Source organism: Gossypium hirsutum, chromosome D02, assembly GCF_007990345.1.
Source record: "Gossypium hirsutum isolate 1008001.06 chromosome D02, Gossypium_hirsutum_v2.1, whole genome shotgun sequence".
Classification (NCBI taxonomy): domain Eukaryota; kingdom Viridiplantae; phylum Streptophyta; class Magnoliopsida; order Malvales; family Malvaceae; genus Gossypium; species Gossypium hirsutum.
This window is the reverse complement of record NC_053438.1, coordinates 15,158,598-15,181,759: the sequence shown is the minus strand read 5'-3', so window position 1 is coordinate 15,181,759 and position 23,162 is coordinate 15,158,598. Positions and strand designations below refer to the sequence as shown.

Below are 23,162 nucleotides of genomic sequence, written 5' to 3'. Positions count from 1 at the left end.
TATCCACAATTACACAATTTTAATTACTAATTTAATGCATATCATCTCTGTTCATATTCATCAATTCACATAAAAAACTTGTACACAATGCATGCTTATCGAATTCACATTTAATTGCACTTAAAGTGCCACAATAATGCTCATTGAGTCATCACGTATCCAACCATATATGAGTGCATTAAAATCAGTTTATCACATACATAACCTGTTACATTAGCATTACATTCCATAATTCAACACATACGTACTTACTGATTTTTGCACACTTTCACTGCATATTTATATTGCTAACACATCATCATCACTATTGCTCAGTATATTTAATATGCCCACAACACAAATTCACCATGGTCATCACACATGTCTCATATCACAATATCACATCATAATAATCAATCCATAAATATTCTCATAATAACATGATTTACCAAAAATAAAACAAGGGAAATAGAAAGCTTACACTCGGAACTTAGGTTAAGGATTTAGGCTATTCCTAAGTTCCCAATTAACACTATGAATCGTGTCTACTAGCAGCGATTCCAAACACTCACCGATTATGCTTCTGTCGAAAAGCCGAAAGCTTAAATTAGCTTTTCCTTGCCTTTTTCCTTGCTCGAAGAAGGTTCCAACGTTTCAAGCGCTTTACACATAATAATCATACAGTATACACAATCAATATTCAACCAAAGACTCACTTAAACCAACCAAAAACGCAAGTCTAAGCTATATTCCTCATGAAACTGAAATTTTGACTAACAAACTTGAAACTAACAAGGACCAAAAGGGTAATTACACCAATTTGCTTATTTTGATTATTTGAGTCATTCGAATTGTAGAATTCAATTTGACTCAATTTTGAAACTCAAACTTGAAATTTGTTTTTTTTAATCAAATCGAGTTTTGCTCACCCTTACGCTTTGGTAACTATATTTTTTCTTTGATTCACTTTGGTACCTAAATTTGGCAACAAAATTCATTTCGATCCTAGAATGCCACATATAGTATTTTTAGTAACTATACTAATGGTTGAATGGGTCAGACCATTGGTTCTCAATTTAATCAGTTTGATAAGTTCAATTGTTAGACCAATAATAATTAAATAAATAATTAAAAATTTATAAAAAATTAAAAAAATTAAATCGGTTTAACATACTCAATCATTGTTTTTTTTTTCATCTTTAGATTTTACTAGTTTGAAGCAATTCATGATTCACTCTATTCAATTTCTTTATTTGGACTGGTACATTGATAAACTTGATTCAATCGAGTTGATTGACCAATCCAATTATAATCAAAAGTATTGATTATATCATTAAATTTTGACAAAATTTAAATTCAAAAATCAAAATATAATTACGAAATTTAGGTAGTGAAGTAAATATATATAACATAAGTACAATGTAAAAATATTATATTATTCTTGTGATTTTATTTAATATCTAGAAACTTCCTACATTGTCCCGTTTTTAAAAAAACTGAAAAAAATGAAGCTAAAAAAAATCAGGACGGTTGTATGTTGTCATTTTACGCTTTTCGCAAGCAGGCCGAGAATCCACGACCCTTCCCTTCCTCCGTAGACAGATTGTAGTAGTATCTCAATCCTATACACCGCCGCAGCCGACCGCCGTTTATTTTTTCATACCGCGGCCTTACGGCGACGATGAGGGTCGACTGGGGCGATCTTCCTGAAGAACCACAACAGCCGGAGCAAGATTCTAACCTCAATTTCGACTTTTTTTCTCTTATTTCCAAGCCCAAGGTAAACTCAATTCAAACGTTCGCTTAAAATTTAAAGGAAAACAAAAGGAGAAACTCTCGAAATTTATATATTTATCGAATTGCTTGTGTAAATGCAGGATTATTATAAGATATTGGAAGTTGATTACGATGCTACGGAGGATGCTATTCGCTCCAATTATATCCGTCTTGCACTGGTTCTGTTTTTCCTTTTTTTTTTCTTTTCTTCAAAAGTTGAATTGATATATGTATTCATAATTTTCCTTTTTTTTAGTTGATTAGTATGAGGTTGTTTATGCAGAAATGGCATCCTGATAAGCAAAAGGACGATGGGGATAGCGCCACTTCAAGATTTCAAGAGATAAATGAGGCTTACCAGGGTAACTATCTTTCCCTCTCGGTTCCTTTCGACTTGTGTTTGCTTCATTTTTGAGTAAATTTTTTCTTTGGGCTTTTATTTTTTTGTAGTACTTCATTCTTCTATATGGGATTTCTATATTAGTTTCATAATTTCAATATTATATTTTTCGTTGAATCTTTTGAGTAAGGGAACCATTTAATTTATGCTATATATCTTCCACAGTTTGCATATTATTTTTCGCTTGAAAGATTTTGTCCACATCTGCCTCTCATTTGTTGATATGTTATCATATTGCTAGTTCAAGTAAATTAAAAAAAAAAATTATCCCAAAAGAGAAACAGATGAGGATGATAAGCAACATTAGCATTAGAGCAAAGAGGAGTTTGGGTCGCTATAAGATAATTGCAAATTATAAGGTGTTACATCTAGTTAATTTTAATATGCTCTTGATTGATCTTTGCTTTTCAGTTTACAATTTGCTCATATGTCTAGTATGTACATTGCATATTCATGAGCAAGGATTTTAAATTAAGCAGTTATTATTGGGCTTGGCTGCAAATCTTTTTTCATGCTTCGTCTTCTGTCTTAGGTAATCCTTTTTCTTTATTTTTGTGCATTTCAACATGGATGCACAACATTGTACTCTTATGAAAATCTGCTGGTAAAATGTCATCCCATTTATAACAGTTATTTATGGAAGTATGTTCTTATTTGGTATGATAATGGGTGTTTAAAGTTGCCACACTATTGGTGTCGTGCATTGCTATTTCTTCATGACTTAGTAGCTATGTGTTTACATGAAGGTTTTGGAGGCCTAAAGAGAGGAGTTGAATTCATGCATGGTCGAGATAGTAGCTAGCAAACTATGATCATGTTTTGTCTAATGGAATGAATAGGTGAACTGAGTTTATACGATCAATGATAGTTGACGACTTGAAGCTATAGTTGAACTGCTAACATTTGATTGAAAAACAGACTACAAAAGGGTATTGGTAAGCATGTGAAAATGAATTTGAAATTAACCATTGGGTGTTTTGGCTTTCATTTACCAGTTCTCATTGATCCAGTCAAAAGGAGTGAGTATGATAAGAAGGGGATGTTGCATGTGTATGACTATGACATAATTGTAAGAACTTCCATCATACTTTGAATTAGGTATGTCTACTTTTATACTTCTGGATGGTTCAGATCTTAAGTTTTAATTCACTGGCTGCAGGAGTACCTGAACCGTTACAAAGGCCTTATTTTAACATGTAATGGTCTTGGGATTAGGCAATCAATTTGGTAAACTCAAGCTGGAGGAACTGAGGTTCCTTATGTTCATTGTCATAATGCTCAAACTGAGACACCCAGATTTGTGAATATCACAAAAACAGCACAGTTGAGGATGAGAAGAAGCTTGGATGTATTACAAGGTTATGTTATATCTTGGTTGTGTATAGTGAAGTAGAGAAATTCACATAATCTGTAACATCTTATGCTTGTCCGGCTTATTAGGGTATGACCAATTTGTTCACTGCATGCTTGCAGCTTGTTAATTTTGTAGGGTTGTAGACTTTTTCTTTTTGGTTCAACTTGTAGGGTTGTAGGCTCATGAGGGTATGACTGTAGGAGCAATATTTATGGAACCAATCTACTGTTACTAGCTAGTTAATGGGATAACCAGTGCTTTTTCAATTTTACTTGGTAATTTGTTAGTGTGAACACTGATATTAGCATAGTGAGTAAATTCATGTGAGAAGTAACTTGCTAGCTTAAACTAGTCACGGCACGAGGATACTCTCTTCTAGAAGCTGGAACTTGAATAATGCATTGATAAAGCTTGCATTTATAACAACATTTCTGTTGATAAATCATCTAAAATATAAATGGTCGATGGACTATTGTTGCATTACTTTTTTTTTTTTCAAAATTTAAGCTACAGGTTGGTGAGAAAGGTGTTGCTAGGATTTGAATTCCCAACATGTTAGATTTGTCTTTGCTCAGAAGAATTCGATGTTTAGTTCTGTGATTCCTTTCCTTGCCACTTAATCACGGCTGCTTCTCTGATGGGTTTTTTTTTTTTTCTGAAAGATGTGGGATTTTCTCTTTGTAAGTTGCCCTAACAAGTACCGCAGGATGTTTCCCTCTGCCTCCTTTGCAATCATAGCATCTTCCAGTGGTAAATCCTACTCAGAAATTTAGGTGCTAAGAATTATGTACTAGACAGTAACCAGGAAAATAGAACGAATTAGGTTTAATTTTGATGCTTTTCGCGAGGGCAAGGTAATGAAGTAAATCAATTACGCTTGTAATGAAATAAATTAGATACAAAGATAAAAAAAGTTCTAAAGATAAGCCAATGTCCAATCTTGACTCGATTATAAAGAAAGAAACCTAAACACACATAACTGATGGGAGCGGTAGGGAGACCGATTGAAGGCTGTCTTGACGCAATGAGGATCACTAGAAAGACCATGTTGTGGTCGGGAATAAAAAAATTCGTTGGCCAACAACCAAATAAATGTCGTTGGCCGTCTTGGAAGCTAGTTGATGGAATGGCAGTGGAAGATAACCGTCAACCGTGAAGAGATTTTAGGGTTAGTTCTTTATTGTTTTTAAAAAGTATTTTTGAGAAGTACTTTTGAAAAATTTAAGTGTTTGGTATTGCTGTTAAAAAGTGCTTTTGAAGAATAAAATGTCCATTTTAAACATGATATTATAAAGTAACAAATATGTATTTAAATAATGTTCAAATTAGTTAATATTATTATATTTTAGCAAAAATATAAAAAATAATTTATTATAACTTATTGTTAATATTTTAATACATAATATTAATTTTAAATATTTCTAAGTAATTAATATTAATTATTTATAAAATTTAATTAGAATATATAAACTCTATTTAAATATTTAAATATAAAAATTAAATATTTGTAATTAGTTATTGATACAATTGTATTATTTAATTAATACTTTTAATACATTCGTATTATTTTATTTTAAAATATATTTGAATATATAACTCATATTATATATTAACATAACATAGAAAACATAAACCTAACAAATTAAAATATTACATATATTTGAATTAAAGTTTTAAAAAGGGATAATATTTATATACCAAATATAAATACTAAAAATTTTACAATAACATTTACAATTTAAAGTGAATTTATTAAATTAAAAACTATAGCATCTCTTGTTACACAATCGTCATTGTAGCAACAACGATCATCGTTACATGTTAAGAAGAATGTGAATGGGAAATGTAGGATAGGAGATATAATTATTACATGTTACTTGACCCGAGGTTGAGTTTCAAATATAAATATGTATACAACACGTTTGCTCATTTTTCAAAAAAAGAAAAAGAAAATCATATAGTTGAAGCCAAAGGGCCGAATCAAGAACATGAAATTCTGGACAACAGCACCGCAGAGGCAATAAAAGAAAATACCCCAAGCTGCTTCTGGATGCTGCTTGTAGAAATGGATTGCCTCAAAGCCACTCCCTTGTAGTCAACCAAACATGTAGATCATGTTGTATATAGTACCCCCGAAGTTCATTCCCAACATGATATCCCAAGCACTTGTCTTTGGATACGTAAGCAAAGAAAACCAAACAAAGTGATAGAAACTCAAATTAACAAGTGAAAACCAGTTGTGCTAGTATCTGATCATGTTATACAGAATTTTAGAGGCTACGGTAAGTAAATGGGGGAATAGAAGGTTTAAGTACAGCAAGCTAGTTTTTTTAGTTCCCATGAACCTCGCTTGTTGGAAATACTTTCTTTAAGATTTACAAACTAAATGCATCTTTGAGCCAGCTAGTTGTTATAAACCTGAAATTTGCTCCCTCTTTGTTGCAATTATCTCTAAAACTAGGTTCGTTCAAAATAGTAATGAAAATATAAAGAAAAACATAGTGGTACAAGAAGAACATGAGCTGACATCTCAGAAAATAAAAGAAGAGGCCTTTAAATTAAACCATTACTAATGCTCTAATATTTCTGCATGAAAATGATGACATTTTTGCAATGAATAAACCAAAGTTCTCCTTTAGAAGAAGAGTAAGAGCTTTTGCTCCTAAATTTACTTTGAAACATATTCAATTGAACAAACAAATAAGCTAGATTAACAAGAATATTTCTTGGACAGTTTGATCAAGTATGCTTAACTGATTTTTAATTATTTTAAACTTTTTTGCAGACGAATAGATGTTCGACATGAGTATATATGCTCCATCTCTTACGGGTTGACAGCTACAAGTTTTTTCATTATGGCTTCCCCAGGCTCAACTTTTCCATGAATGCTACAAGCTCCTAGTAGTGCTCCCCAAACAAATGCATCAGGTTCAATTGGCATATTTGCTATAAATACTTCTGCCTCACTTATTAGTCCAGCACGGCCTAAAAGATCAACCATACAACCATAGTGCTCTGTTTGAGGTTCCAGATTAAACTTTTGACATGTCTTCAAAGTGCCTCCAACCCTCCTCTACCATTCCTGCATGACTACATGCAGAAAGAACATCAACAAATGTCACTTCATCTGGTTTGCTGCCCACCATCGGCATCTCTGCAAAGATATCCAATGCTCTCTCGGCTTCTCCATTCATTGCGAATCCCATAATCATGGCAGTATAGGAAAATACATCTTTGCATTCCATTCCTTGAAACACACCAAAAGCTTGTTCTGCGCTTCCACACTTAGCATACATATCCACTAACGCATTTCCTACAAACCCATCTGCCTTGATTTGATTTTTATCAATATATGCATGAACCCACTTTCCTAACTCCAGCTTCCCAAGATTACTACAAGCATTCAAAACGGCAACTAGAGTAACACCGTCAGGCCTAAGACTTATCCTTTGCATGTCATAAAAACATGCAATGCTTCCTTGAATTGTCCTTGTTGAACTAGGCCAGATATCATGGAATTCCAAGAAACCACATTTTTAACAGGCATTTTATCAAACAACTTGCGAGCAGAGTCCGCATCGCCACATTTCATATACATATCGACCAATGCATTGCCAGCAAAAACATCCGAATAAATATCATGAATATCACATATATTTTCATGAATTCGGGTGCCTAAGCTCAAGTCTCCTAACCTAGAACAAGCTGAAAGGATGACGACCAAAGTCATTTTATCGGGTCTTAAATTTGCTCTACACATATCAAAGTAAGCTTGGATGGCTTCCTTGGCAAACCAGTAGAGCAAAGCAGTAAAGCAATAAAGCAAAGAAGAGCAAAGCAGCAGAGGCACAAAGCAGAGCAAAGTAGTAAAGCAAAAGAGGCACAAAAGCCAGAAATTTCCTCTTTCAAAGCTATTTTTTTTACTTACCGCGGAAGAGGAACTAAAAAGCAACTAAAAACAAAGCATAATGAATAATTAAAGAGAAGAAGAAGAAAAGAAATTCTCACCTGCGGAAGAGGAACAAAGAACAGGAAAGAGCTTTGAAAGCGAAAATGTGAAAAAAAAAAGGGTATACAGCTCCAAAGAACCAACAGAGGGGAAAGAACGTTTGGGGGGAGAAGACAGGTTAATTTGGTCAATTATCAGCCAAAAGCACTTCAAGCTGAAGAAAAAGAGAAATTTTTAGCTTCTTCATCTGGAGAAAAGGACTTTTCTGATGGTGAAATTTTTACATGAAAGGAGGCCGTTCTTCATTTCTTTTAAGAGAAAAGGACTTTTTATTGAAAAAGTCCTTCTAAAACGTGCGGAAGAACGGGCCCTTAAACTAGCAAAAGGAAGAGATTGGTGCGACAGAACCCAAGGACCAGCGTTACTTTGACCAAGTAGAATTAGGTTTATAAATTTGAAATTTAGTTTTCTACTTTTATTTTTAAGAATTTAATTTTTTTATTTTAAAATTTAAAATTTAGATTTAGTTGTTATTGCCATTAATTTTTTTTTGTTAAATTTATTTGTGTGGTTTTTAAAATAAAAAATATTAATATTTTAATGAGCTTATTCTTTTTATTAAATTTCAAATGTGGATTTAAAACATATTTATGTGAAATGTATAGCGAAATTAGTTGAAGGGTTTTTATATTTACAATTGTTATTGAATTAGTGTGACTTTTCAATATAGAGTTTATCAAAAGTCAAATACTTTTATACAACAATACTTTTTGCTTTAGATAAAGAATACAAAATCAATTAAACTAGATCTTCTAAGGGGATCCTCAAACAATCTTAAATCTGGTCTTCTGTCACAAACTATCTTGATAAGACTATCTGCAGTTGTGTTTTCTTGGGGAATATGTTGAATATTTCATTGCTTTACCATTTTTAGGAGTTGATGAATTCTTCTGACTAGAGCAGAATTAGGGCTTTCAGAAGAACCATCCTGAATGGCATTAGCTGTCTCAAGGTTGTCCATTTGAATTGAGACCCTTTTGAATCTCCTTTATAAAATAAGCTTCAGCCCATCCAAAATGCCTTGAAGCTTAGCCTCTATCACTGTGCAATTTCCCAAGTATCTGCAAAATCTAATGATCCACCCAGCATTATGATCCCGCACTAATCTTCCAATTGCAGCAAAAACATTCTTCATTCCTAACCAAACCATCCGTGCTCAAGCACACCTAACTGTTAGCTATAGAAGGGCTAGTGAAAGAACTTTGTATCTCCTTTGAAATTGAAGTATATTGTTTTGCCCAACTATGGGAGACCTTAAGGACTTCATCAATACTACAAGAAATACCTTGGAAAGTAAACAAGTTGCGATTCCTCCAAATGCGCAAAGAAATGATCCCAAAAAGGCACGACCAATCCACCCCACCCAAAAAATGAGCCTGATGTTTCTGAAGGTTTTCTGTCATCCAATTAAGGAAGGATCCAATGTAGAATCTAGGGTGTAATACCCTATACTCGGCTCGATCACCGAGCTCAAATATCAGAATGTCACACCATCGTCACACATCACATGTAATAAAAATAGTCTCATTATTAAGTAAACATATTCCATTTTAGCTTTCGTAATAGTTATAAGTCATACATATTCCAATCATCATTAAAACATGCTAAACATTCATCAAACGAACTTTAAAACAAAAGTTAAACATGCTTTTAGACTACTAGATAGAAATTCTAAATTATTCACGTAGGTATGGATAGAAATTCTAAATTATTCACGTAGGTATGGATATTGAATCAAAGGTATCGATATTTCTCTTAAATGGTATCGATACTGCTTGAAAAATCAATACTAAAACAACATTTTGTTTCTCGCCTAAAAATTAAAATCTCAGAAATTATTAGTATCTTCATAAAGTATCAATTATTTTACCTCAAGTATCGATACTCGTGATATGATATCGATACCAACTTACGTTACTAACTCCCTACATATCAAAGTATCATGGAGGTATCATTTTTAAAATCTGTATATCAATACCTCTGTTCCAAACAACAAAAATATAGCATAGTAAGGCATATAATCCATTCTAAACATACACTATTCAACATGTAACTAATACCACATCAAATAATCGCCAAATCAACTATAATGACAGTTTAAATCATCGTAATTATGTCCGAGCAGGCAATAAATATACTAAGCTATTCATAAATCCTAAGAGCAATAAATTCATGTAAACATCCAAAACATTATGGAAATAGTTAGCTAAAAGTCTACCACATTGCCTTATTCCCACAGTTCAAAGAATAATAATATCACCTACACAAAAACTAAAGCCTAACTTGGATCACTTCTTTGGTATCCCCGCATTACTCATACCGTAAACGCTAAATATCTGCAATGGTTAGAGAGAGTGGGTGAGCTTAAACAAGCTCAGTGAATGTCGAAGTAACCACAAAGCATACACAATACCAAAGGTTAAACAAGAGCATGCTATAACACATTCACAATCATATTCTAACCAAGTCACAATAATATATTCACGCTTCATTAAATCATAAAACTAACATATACTCTCACATGCAATTACACTCAACTCTTATATATATAATTTATTTAATGATAATTCATCGAGACAAAACAACATATTCATGCTTTAATAACTCACAAGTCTAGCTTATATATTCACATGCATTTACACACAACATTTCCATATATAAATCACATTATGATAATTTGACACTTGAGGCTATGAAACATAAAAGTGGGCTGTACCACCACACATCGGATACATAGATCTCTAACATACCAAATGACTTGTAGAGTTGAAAATATCTCAAAAGTGTAGCATTTAGCTAACACTCTTCAACACACCAACATACATTCCCTTATCTCTCCAAACTGTCCCAGGGCCTCAATTCCTAAATCACAAAACACAAGAGTGAGACTCACAATCTTATGGCATGCCAACTATATCCAATAGTTTGAAGAGATCAAAAAACCAAAATATCCAAAATTACACAATTTTAATTAATGATTTAATGCACATAATATCTATTCATGTTCATCAATTTACATCACAAACTTGTACACAATGCATGCTTATCGAATTCACATTTAACTGAACTTTAAGTGCCACAATAATTCTCATTGAACCATCACATATCCAACCACATATGTGTGCATTAAAATCAATACATCATATATCACAAACAAGTATTCTCACATATTATCTGTCACAATAATATCACATTCCATAATTCAACACTTATGTACTTACTGAAATTTCGCTCACCTTCGTTGCATATTTGTATTATTAGCATATCATTATCACTGTCATTTGGCATGCACATCATGCCCATAATACAACACAATTTCCAATAGTCATCACACATGTCTCATATTACACTATCGCATCATAATAATCAATCCACAATTATTCACATAATCACATAAATTGCCAAAATAAAATAAGGGAAATAGAAAGCTTACACTCGGAATTTAGGATAGGGGTTTAGGCTATTCTAAAACTCCTAATTAACACTATGAATTGTGTCTACTAGCAACGATTCCAAACACTCACTGATCACGCTTTTGCCTGATTGCCGAAAGCATAAACTAGCTTTTCCTTACCTTTCACCTTGCTCGCTGAAGGCTGCAACACTTCCGTATCTTCACCAAAATAAATCACACAATAAACACAATCAACATTCAGCCAAAGACTCACATATGCCTACCAAAAACGCAAGCCTAAGTTATATTCTTCATGAAACTGAAATTTGACTAGCAAACTTGAAACTCAAATATTTTAATATTTACTCATTCCCTTTGCCTATAATCGATTCCAATTTTTAACAAAACTTTAAAAAATGTTTAGAAACCTTCTAATCACATCAAAACTAATGGAATTTGAAACCTTGTTTTTATTCAAATTCTCAAAATCCTCCCAATATTTGACTTTTATTCAAAACATTCGATTTAATGGGTAAAAACTTTATTTAAAAGACTAGATAACATAAAAAACTAATAGGAAAATAATTTGTTACCTTCGATGGGAGAAAAAAAGACATTTGGTTGAAAATAAGAAAAACCCACAAGCTTGAGAGATGACAAAATCAATAATTTTTTTTGTGTGTTTTTCTTGAAGTTCTGTGGAGGTTTATTGATTGGGTAATAATAGATATTAAAGGAATGAAGTTTGTAAAATAAAATTGAGTGATTGAGGTTTGGGAAAGTAAAGGATGACAATAACAAAAATATGGAGAAAAAGTATCGTGAGTTTAATATAGATGGAAGGGGAAAATAGGGTATTTTAAAAACTTTGGTATAATTGCTTTATAACTACTCCTATTTTGAACCCTTTTACAAAAAAGTCCTCATTCAAAATTAAAGGTATTTTGAAACTCATTTGGAAAAATTGATTTAATTTCCTAAAAGTCATAGATGAAGATATTTCTGATTTACCACGCTACAAAATTCTGAACACATAAGAGCTAAAATTCCCATTTTACCCTCAAAACTCATAGGCCTAATTTTGGGGTGTGACATAGGGAGCATTCCTTCTAGAATGAGCTTGTCCCAAATGCTCCTAGCTACAGGGCAATATTTGAGAACATGCAACACCTTCTCAGATTATTGTCTATAAAAACCACTGCGTTGTTTTTCCCAACTCCTCGTTTTACCCTTTTAGCATTTGTAAGCAAACGTTGCTTGAAGGTGAGCCAAATGAAGAAACAAATACGTTGCGGGCCTTTAAATAATAATACTTAGTTGCTTTAGATGGAAAAAAACTAACTTTTTGTCGAGTTCCTTCCAAAAGAGCTCTGCTCTTAGGGTTCTTTCCCTAAGCCCTCCACCAAAGATCTGCCTCCTTCACCTCTCGTCTTTTACGTGTCTCAATTTTCTAAACATCATATGCATTTATTTCTCTCTGCTTAAATGCCTCCTTATATGACTCTTCGATTTCTCCCCTCCCCTTTCATCTCCTTTTTCATCTTCATCATTATTTCCCCTTTTCCTATAACTCTCCATTACTGATTGGTTACCCTTTAATCTCCCTCCTCCCTCCATCATGGCTTTCAGTCCCTTAAAACGCCAGAAATTTTATCTGTATGGAACATTTGACACTAGTCGATCCTTTCTTCCAACTAATCATCGATCTCTCCCCTTCTCCTTTAATCAATTTGAACTCTCATTTCCTCTAAAATTGTTCCTTTTCACCCTTCTATCAAAGATGTGCAACAACTTTTTAAGAGATTGCAGTTGGTTTGAAAGTTCAGAATTGGAGTCTTTTGCCGATGAAAGCAACTCTGTGCAATACACCCTTTAAGTTGAGTTACATCCCCATAACAATGTTGCTATAAGAAGAGGGCCTATTGCCCCCTTTGATCGCTAAGAGCTTGAACTTAGTGTAGCCAATTGGAGTCACTATTTAATTGGTCACATCCATGACTATAAAAATTTCTCTCTTTGCCTTTTACAAATACTTAAGATTTGGAATCTTTAGGGTCGTGTTACTGTTTCTTCTAGAGATGGTATTTTTAAAATTTTCGATTTGACCTTATATCTAACCCTCAACTCAATCAAAGGAAAGGTCTCTAGGCAGTTGATAGAGCCTTGTCGATGACTGTTAGATGGGCCCCTAATTATTTCCCAAGGTTGGACCTCTTTAGCTCACTAAATGTGTGGATCTAAATATTAGGTCTTGCTATTGAATATCTTAATTCCTTTGTTGCAACTAAAGGTGCTCATGGGCTAGGCTGGGCCCAACCAAAATTTTAGGCTTGTTTATTAGGCCCGACTTGAAAAAAGGGCTTAAAATTTTGCCCAAACTCGACCCGGATAAAAATGCTAAAATTTGGGCCAGGCCTGCCCGTATTAAATTTTTTATATTATTTTAAAAAACGTATAATACATTAAAAATACTAAAAATATCAAAATAAATTAAAAATTGAAAATAAATTAAAAAAATATGTATCCTTAAATAACACTAATATAAGTGCAACTTAACAAGCAAATACCTCTAAAATAGTAACAAAATTAATAATAAAACAAGAATTATACTATATCCAAATAATAACAACAAAATAGTAACAACATAAATAGTGAAATGGTAGCAAAATAGTGAAAAAATAACAAGAAACTAACAACAAAATAGTAAAAAAAAAGTTTTTTTTGAACATTCGGTCCGGGCCGGACTCGGGCAAAAAAAGTCTTACCTGAGCCTCGACCTACTTTCTAAATGAGTCTTAATTTTTTGTCCAAGCTCATTTTCAGACTTGTATTTTTAATCAAATCCTTTCACTTTTCGGCGGACATAAACAGGTATAGTTGCAACTCGCTTGGGAAAAATAGTAGGGCGAGTAATCCATATCGATGACGATGGTAGAAATCCTCTAAACATCCAATTTCTTAAAGTACGTGTTAACATTAACCCCTTGCTTCCTTTGATTGCAGGCTATACCGTTCAAAGGGATGACAAAGTCAGGTAATGGGTTGACTTCTGCTATGAAAGAATATGCAAGGTCTGCATCAGATGCGGCAATATAGGCCAGACCAGAAATAGCTGCCCCCATGATAGTCAGGAAGTAGAGGATATGATTAATGAACAAATGGAGGAAATTAGACAGCCTGGGCTATGAAAGAGAGTTTGATGTTCATCAGATTCATTTTAGAGGTACCATTCGAGCCTCGGGATCAAGAGGTATTAAGCGTTCCACTTATGTGGAGCTAATTCCTTCTGTCTCTGTTCGCATTAGTTCTTCATATCCTTTTGCCAGAGGATATTTCCATTTTGGTGTTAATAATGTTATTAATATTCATGATGATGGTAATGATGTTGCAAATAATAATGATTTGGCTGGAAATGATGCTCTTAACCGTCCTAATGAGAACAACAATGTTGAAGAGGAATAAGTGGAACCCAAAGAGAATGATGAGGATACTGACCCTTCGATAGATGTTGAGGAAGAGGATGATAGTGATGAGCGCACGCCATCTAACAGTGTTCTTGTTAATGAAGAAGCCCCCAACTGATTCTGAGCAAACTCAAAACCAAGATAGCGATGCAGGCCCCCCTTTCTCTTGCATTTGTTCCTCATTTTAACCCCCCTCTTGTCTCTTCCCCACAACCAAATCCTTTCAGTCACCCTATACCCTATTATGAAGTCATCCCTTCTAAAGATGATTTAGAAGAAAGGATCCATACACAATTTCCTGCTACCGCTGCCTGATACAGAGAAAGGAACCAACAATGGTGGGCAGATAGACAATTTATTCAGATTGAAAGGATCCTTGCTGAATTGTCAATGTTCTACATGCCTAGAGAAGTGTATCTTCAAACCGCGGCCTTAGCTGGGGCCTCTATTCATTCGAGGAGAAATATTCCCAGATTTATTGGACTCTCTAACACTGAATTTACGTTCACGAATGCTCGTTTTCTCCTTGAAAATGAGGGCAATCACGCTGAGTCCAGTCTGAGGGATCTAGGCGAGAAAGAAAAAGAAATGCCCCAGTTATTGATGCTCAGTTAAACGCTTCAACTGACAGTCATTCACAATGGAGATAATTCTAGTAGAAATTCTTTTGACTTTGTTATCTATGTTGATAATCAATCTACTAATGTTCACTTTGAAATTACTAATATTGATACCATGGCTACTAAGACGACATCACTATGTTTGATAGATTGAATTCTGTGCAGGTGGTTGGGCTAGAGTCAAAAGACGTTCTTAGACCTGAAAACTATATGCCAAATTGTTTTTTCTAGTGGTTCCCCACTAGTAATAGTTCGGAAGAGGAATTGATGCAGGAGCATCTATTGGGTAGTTAACTACTTTGGCCCAAATTGAAGAAGATGAAGCTACAAATATTTTGGGCTTGGAAAGTCTAATGGTCTGCAACACAAAGAGCCTAATTTGGGTAGAAGATTTTTAAGAGACTTTTTTCTATGGATTCATTAAATAAGTAGGATGCATGAATTAGCAATTCCCCTCTGTTTATTTGTTTTTGTGGGCTTCAACAACAGGGTGAGTTTGGATAAATGGTGAAGATGAAATGTGATACACTATATTTAATTTATTTTTATTTCTTGTTACAATATGTTACAATATTTAATCTTTATCTTCACCGTTGTTTATACACTTAGTGTAAATAAACTTAGTATAAATAAATGCACTGTACATTTAAACTCATCTAATCCCATCCTTAAACATCCTTAAACAATTTCTTAATCTACAATCACATGTGTTAGTATTGATTGCATCACTATCACTTTAGATTTAGGAAGTTCCTAGAGTGGCGGTTTATCACAATCTTCCCCAATCAAACTGTGGTAATTTTGCCTTTTTAGTACCTAGATTTGATTCCCCTATAGGAACACTCTTCTGATGCCTTTTATGGTCATGAGGATACTAAACGAAGACACACTTCCAACCTTGAAGGTCCGGAACCCAACTCATTTCCCACTATTGTTCTCTGTGACGCTGAAGCAAGATTTGATGCTATGTCCATCAATGATTCCAGTCTATATGTTTATCAAAAAAAGAAAAAAATATTTGCAGGGGAAAGCTCCACTGCAACTAGCCCCCCATCGCCACAAAGAAGGCTATCTCCCCCATTTTCCCCAAATATTGATCTAGCTGCAAACTCGAATGAACCTCCTCTTTCTGTTCAAGATGATTCAACTACTGCTGCTTTAAATGTCTCTTCTGTTTCTAAATTTTCTATGGTTGTCTCTACTGCTTTTACAACTGTTGTTTCTATTGTTGTTTCTTTTGCTATTTTTATCAATGTTGTTTGTCCTAATTGTTTTTTAATTTGATGTAACCGTTGAAAATGATACTGCTGTTATTGCCTCTGCCGAAAGGTTCAGGCAGGTTGTCCTTGATCAGCCTCCCAAGTAGCTATGAAGGTCCTTAGCTGGAATGTTAGGGGAATGGGAAATCCCCTAACAATGTTCCGCTGCTCTCGGCTAATTGATAGATTCAACGTTGATTGTTGCTTTCTTATAGAAACCAAAGCTAAGCATAATTGCTATCTTAGACTTAGGTCAAGATGGAATTTTGAGCATCTTGTGGGTACTGATTGTAGTGGATGTAGTGGTGGTACCCTTTTCCTTTCGCGTAAAAGCATTAATTGTTCTGTCATTTCAATGAATGAAAATATGCTTTTTTGTTATATTGAGGATAAAAACTTTAAGATATGGCTAACCTGCATCTATGGTCACCTTAAAGTCAATGAGAGGAAATTTGTTTGGGATTAACTTGTTCATTTTTCTAATAACATTAATGATAATGACAATTGGATTGTTCTAGGGGACTTCAACCAAGTGATTTGGTACAAGGAGAAAATTTTCCTTCATTCAAATGATCTTAAAAGAGCTTTTGACCTTTTTCAGTGTCTTAATTCTGGTAATTTATCGAAAATTCTTGCAAAAGGTTCCTACACTTATACCAACAATCGAAATCTGGAAGAGGCTGTATGCGAAAGACGTGATTGGGCCTTTGTTGCTGATAATTACTTCTCCCATTTCTTGAATTTATCGGTTCTTAATCTCCCGATCACTCATTCGGATCATGGCCCAATGATTGTGTCTACCAATAAAAGATTTCCTTTCCAAAGAAGACCTTATCATTTTGAGGTAATGTGGACTCTTCACCTTCAGTGTTAAGAGATTATACAAGAGACATGGATTTCACAAATTGAGGGTTCCCCTTCTTATAGCTTGGTCTGTAGAATTACAAATACTGGCTCTTTTCTTCGTAAATGGAACTAAGATGTCTTCGACGATTTACATAAGAGAAATCTTTATTTGGAAAATGCTCTAATAAAAGTTTAATATGATCTCTCTTAATCTCTTAAGAAAGAAAAGACATTAGAGCAAATCTTAAATTGCTTAAGCAACAGGAACAATTACACTTGCTCCAAAAATCAACGCTTAAATGGAATAAATTGGGAGATAGGAACACTAAATTCTTCTATCTTACGACTAAGAAGAGAAGAATAAGGAATAGAACTGAAGGAGTTTATAATTCTATTCGATGCATGCATAGATGTGAAATTCATTAAATTCAATTCATTGAAGCCTAGGCAATCAGTCGACTTTGAGATTCATTTTTGGGTGGGATCCATGAATATCTAAGTTGAAATGTGTTTTAGTAAATGAAAGGAATATTTCTTAGTTTCGAAATACACTTTGAATCACATAATTTCTAGTTTGAGAGCTCAAGTTATGATTATTTTAGTAAAAATTATGCGAGCGGAAAAATTCTAAACGAGATTTTTTCAAGAATTACTAATTTTGAGTTTTGATTCGTGTTTAAATCATTTTAGGTTCGATTCTGATTATATATGAGCCCAATATTGTATTTATTAGATTTTATATATTTTTATTTATTTATTTCGAATTTTAGGATATTTTAAATTATTTTAAGTTGTTTAGAAGTTTTATATTTCTTAGTCAACAAGAAAATTTAGATCAACTAGAAAACTACTTCTTGTTTTTATATAGAGGTTCATTGTACTTAGGAGTTTTATTTTGACGTAATTAGCTAGCCTATATAAAGATATCTTTAGGTATGATGCTTTTTTTTTATTTTTTGATTAATAAAAGCATTTTTTAGAGTATTTTATTTTGCAAAATTCAATTCTTGTTCTCTTTCAAAAGATTTTTTTTTACTAAATCTTATTCAAGATTGTTGGGAAGTTCTTCATACTTTAGGTTGCCAAGAATTCACTCTTCGAGTGTCGATTAGAGTCATTAATTGAGTTTTTTGAGAAATCTTTTTTCGAAATGTTCAATTGGACACTTATCCTTCTATTCATCTCCATCAGTTTATTTATTTTATCTCCCACCTTTGTTTCCGTTTTCTTTTATTGATCTTGCTATTTACTTTTATTTTAATTATTATATTTGTTGTTTTTGTGTTCTTATGTATCAAGAAAGCATCTTTCAAAGCTTAAAAACTAACATTGCTTGCTACCTAAGATACAAGGATTTAGTTTAGAAATACAGAGTTGAATTGAGTCTTCTCCTTCAAAACAACTTCAAATCATCTTGGGACTTTTGGGATTGTATGGACGCTGCCTCATACCATTTTGTATTAGATTTCAGGCCTCTTAGTATCCCTAAACTCGTGCTTTATCAGTATTCTTGTTGAGCTTTTTTTTCGGTGCCTTAAAACTATTTTTTGCTCGAAAAAAATTACATTGTTTAATTCGACATAGAGGATAATCGATGTTATTTTGACCTAAAATTTTAATCCTATATTTTTGGAACTAGATTATAGTGAAAAAAATATTTTCAGCCGAAAAAGTCGAAAAAAATTTGAAAAATATTTTTTGGTTGAAATTTAGTGCCCAAAATTTTTAGATATGAAATTCATTAATTATAGAGGCTTTCCACAAAATTTCATGATTTTAGCATGTGTAAACTGAAAAATATATATGATTTTTCCTATAAAATTCATCACCTTTTTACTTAAATTTGTTGTTAAAATCAAGTAATTGTTTAAGAAATTAATGAAATATGCAAAAAATATGAAATTACGACATGGAAATTATTAAAATGTGATTTTATACTTTATTATATAGTTTTCATGCATAAAATGACTTATTTTATATTATTTTGAGCATATTATATTTTTAAGCTATCAAGTGGGCCATGCATGATTAAATTAAATAATAAAATATAAAGTTATATTTAATAATTCATTTTAAATATTTCATTAATAAATTGGGTTTTAATTAATTAAGTAAATTAATTAATTGAAGTGGTTAAAATTATATTATTTGGCTCTCTAAGTTATCTACTATTTTTGGACAACTTTGAGAGTTTTCTCCTAATTGTAAAATAGTTCAAATTGGGGACCAAGTCAACCTAATTTTCGGATGCACATGGCTGATCATAAATCAATTTTTGGTTTAATTACACAAGGTCCTTGGAGAGTTAAAGAAATTAGAGATTTTCCTAAAGATTTGCTGGTGACTGAGTCTTAGTCCTGAGTTGTGGTGGCACTCAAATTGACCAAGAATCAAGCTTGGAAGAAGTTTCAAAAGATGGACACTCCAATTTTTAGCAAATTAAGCTCCCTTGCCTCACCTATAAATAAGAGCTCATTTCTCACTTTTTCAATCTTCCCTCACTCATTCATCATTCTCTCCTCTCTCAACTCTCTTAGCTATCTTTCCCCCTCACGCCTATCATCATCCTTGCATAAGGATTTTTAGAAAAATTAGCCTCTTAAAGAACCCTTGGTTGGCCACCTTGGAGAACCATCAGCCTCGTCAGCCAGAGTCTTGGGTGACAGCCACTCTGAATTGGGTTTAATCTTTCTTTTCTTTAATTTAATCTAAAGATGTTTGCTATGTGTTCTTTGTTCTTTTTTACAACAATGTTAGCTTAATTTAATTTAAGCTAGATGATTGCTTTGATTAAATAATACTTATTTGATTCATGCTTATAATGTTTGTGCCTCAAAATCGATCATGTTTTCAATTAAAATCAAGTCTGTATTTCATTCATACGTGATTGGAATGCACCTGAATTAGCGAGCGATCCTGACCAGATGACGGCTAATGGACACATAATTGAAATGTGCATGCTCAATTTAGATCCTGACTCGTTTAAATTGTAGGTTGCATAACAACTCTAACCAAGCTCTGTTATCTGCATAGTTTTTATATTTGTGTGATTAAATTGTTTCAAACTTGACACGTCCCTATTACTTCACACGAATACTAAGAAACCCTTAGTAAATAAGGAGGATTAAAATGCATATTTACTAATTAAAGGATTCTGAAAGAACCTAATGTGGTTTCCAAACTCATGAAAGATCGAGTTGGCATGGAATGTTTTTCCGAATGTTATTAAGCATGTTGATAATAAATTGAGTTTAATTAAAGTAATTGTCCTAGTTTATTTATGTTATAATTGTTGCAAAATTGTGTTTAATTTTACTAAAATCGATTTCATTCATATAGTTTGCATACTTAGGATAATTTGCATTAGGGATCATTACACTTCGTTTAATATATTTTAATCACCACTTCTCAACTATATTGTGTTTTTATTTACCAAATTGTTAATATAATTTTACAAATTAAGTGACTTAGCACAAATACAATCCCTTTAGAGACGATAACTTGATACTTATTACTTGATAACGACTGTGTACACTTGTACAAACCTAAGCGTTACAAGTTGTTGGCGCCATTGCCGGGGATTGTCAATTATTGCCATAGTCATTTTTTTCGTGAAATTATTTACTTTCAATTTGATTTATTTTTAACATTACTAACTTATTTTTTTAATTTTTGTGATTTTCTTTTCAGGTGTTTGTGAGCATAGATCGAATAATCGATTTACTGTCTGTAGACCCTGAAATTGAGCAAACTTTCAGATAAAAAAGACGTGAACGAACAGTTTAAAGACAAGTCGAGATGGACCTTGGGAATTAGAATCAAGACCAAGGTAATGAAGTCGATCATGTTCGAAATCCTATCCTAATTGTCGATGATAGGGATCGATGCATCAGACAATATGCTGTGCTGCTTTTTAGTAAGTTAAACCTAGGAATTAAAAGGCCAGATATTGAGGCAACCCAATTTGAATTGAAACTAGTGATGTTTCAAATGCTACAAATGGTGGGCCAACTTAGTGGTATGCCCACGGAAGATCCACATCTCTACCTTCGATTATATATGGAGGTGAGTGATTCATTCAAGATAGCCAGTGTCACTGAAAACGCACTGAGGTTGAAGTTGTTTCTGTACCGTTGTGAGATCAAGCACGAGCATGGCTCAATTCATTGCCACCAAGTTCCATATCTACATGGTAAGAATTAGCGTAGAGATTTTTGTTTAAGTATTTCCCACCCAGGAAAAAACTAAGTTGAGGAACGAGATCACAACTTTCCAACAATTAGATGATGAGTCTTTGTATGAGACTTGGGAGCGATTCAAGGAGTTACTTCGTAAGTGTCCTCATCAAGGGATTCCTCACTGTATTCAGTTGGAGACATTCTATAATGGCCTCAATGCACATACAAGATTGATGGTAGATGCTTCTACGAATGGTACAATTTTGTCTAAGTCTTATAATGAGGCTTGTGAGATCATCGAGAGGATTGCGAGTAATAACTATCAATGGCCAACAAATCGAACAACTTTAGGAAGACGTGTAGCCGGAGTTCATGAATTTGACTCTCTCACTTCGTTATCAGCTCAGGTATTGTCTATTTCCTCTATGTTAAAACAGTTAACCGCTAATAGTACTAATAATTTTGCAGCTCAGCCGCCAAGTCCGTTTGAAATAGTTTCTTGTGTGTACTGTGGGGAAGGTCAATCTTTTGAGAATTGTCCATCAAATCCCGAGTCAGTGTACTATGTAGGGAACCAATACCAAAATAGGAGTGGAAAAGGACCCCAGTCCAACTTCTACAATCCTTCATGGCTTAATCATCCTAACTTTTCTTGGAGCAACCAAGGAAATGGACCGAACAACAACATATTATAGCAAAGACCCAACCAATCTCAAGGGTTTAATCAACAAGCTCCAAAACCACCTCAAGTTGAGGCATCAAACAGTTCAAAGAACTTGTTGAAAGCATACATGGCAAAGAATGACGCTTTGATTCAAAGCCAAGCAGCAACACTGAAAAATTTGGAAAACCAAATGGGTCAGTTAGCTACGGAGCTACGTAATAGACCACAAGGAACCTTGCCAAGCGATACTGAGAATCTAAAAAATTTGGGTAAAGAACATATCAATGCAGTGACATTGTGAAGTGGTAAAAATTCTAGAACCCTGATTGATTGATGTCGAAGATAAGCCCGTTGAGAAAAATCAATCTGCTGTTGAAGTTCCTACACCAAAGGAATCAAAAACTGCAAAGTTTGACAAGGTAAACCCTGACTTAGTGAATTCAGATATTTTAACATCTTCTTTGGATGCAGATTTACCTACTCAGAAAAGTTGTTCGGTTCAACCGAAAGTTCCATCACCTCCATATCCGCAAAGATTGTAGCAACACAAGCAGAAACATGAGGTGCAATTCAAGAAGTTTTTGGATGTTCTGAAGCAGTTACACATCAATATTCCGTTGGTGGAGGCTTTAGAACAAATGTCGAATTATGTAAAGTTTATGAAGGATATACTATCCAATAAGAAACGACTAAGTGAGTATGAGATTGTTGCCTTAACAAAGGAGTGCAGTGCGTTCCTCCAGAACAAACTGCCACCGAAATTGAAAGACCTAAGAAGCTTTACTATAACTTGTAACATTGGTGAATCTTAATGTGGTAAAGCTTTGTGTGACTTAGGAGCGAGTATCAACTTGATGCCTAAGTCTATTTTCAAGATGTTAGGGATAGGTGAAGAAAGACCTACAACTGTGACTGTAATACCCCGAAAATTACTACAATAAGAAAGTAAGATAATATCCTTGATATAGTAAACTGAGGAAATAAAGTGATAAAAAGGGTAATATTGAGTTATGTCAACATTGGGAAGTATATTATGACATATTAATTCAAGAAAGGATTAAATTGCAAAAGTGAGAAAAGTTTTGTTGCCCAAGAGTAAATACTCAAAATTTGAGGGGTTAAAGTGTAAATACGAAAAATTTGAAGGACCAATAGTGTAAATATTTAAGGGTGGAATAATCTAGAAACTAAGGAAAATGGATGAATTAGGACCAAATTG

The 23,162-nt window shown here is 33.5% G+C and overlaps 1 protein-coding gene, 1 long non-coding RNA gene and 1 other non-coding gene across 3 annotated transcripts; 1 reads left to right on the top strand and 2 right to left on the bottom strand.

Moving 5' to 3' along the window:
- The first annotated feature begins 1,411 nt into the window (after positions 1-1,411).
- On the top strand, positions 1,412-3,775 carry LOC107910249 (dnaJ homolog subfamily B member 6-A). The gene is made up of 5 exons (XM_016838040.2): positions 1,412-1,759; positions 1,857-1,934; positions 2,039-2,117; positions 3,151-3,224; positions 3,315-3,775. Exons 1-5 carry the CDS (start codon positions 1,661-1,663, stop codon positions 3,384-3,386), a joined length of 402 nt encoding a protein of 133 aa, XP_016693529.1. The 5' UTR covers positions 1,412-1,660; the 3' UTR covers positions 3,387-3,775.
- Positions 3,776-5,239: 1,464 nt separating this feature from the next.
- Positions 5,240-7,883, bottom strand: LOC121214639 (uncharacterized). Its single transcript, XR_005910221.1, has 2 exons — positions 7,518-7,883; positions 5,240-5,679 (listed from the first exon to the last, which is right to left on the bottom strand). It is a non-coding gene; the product is annotated as an uncharacterized lncRNA (long non-coding RNA).
- Positions 7,884-21,347: 13,464 nt separating this feature from the next.
- Positions 21,348-21,454, bottom strand: LOC121215004 (small nucleolar RNA R71). Its single transcript, XR_005910739.1, has one exon. It is a non-coding gene; the product is annotated as a small nucleolar RNA R71 (small nucleolar RNA).
- Between the last annotated feature and the right edge of the window lie 1,708 nt (positions 21,455-23,162).

Excerpts from the sequence above, each read along its gene's own strand:
- LOC107910249 (XM_016838040.2), top strand. The coding sequence starts at position 1,661 with ATGAGGGTCGACTGGGGCGATCTTCCTGAAGAACCACAACAGCCGGAG. Across the intron at positions 1,935-2,038 it reads ATTATATCCGTCTTGCACTG|AAATGGCATCCTGATAAGCA; the intron begins GTTCTGTTTTTC and ends TTGTTTATGCAG. Across the intron at positions 3,225-3,314 it reads TGTATGACTATGACATAATT|GAGTACCTGAACCGTTACAA; the intron begins GTAAGAACTTCC and ends CACTGGCTGCAG.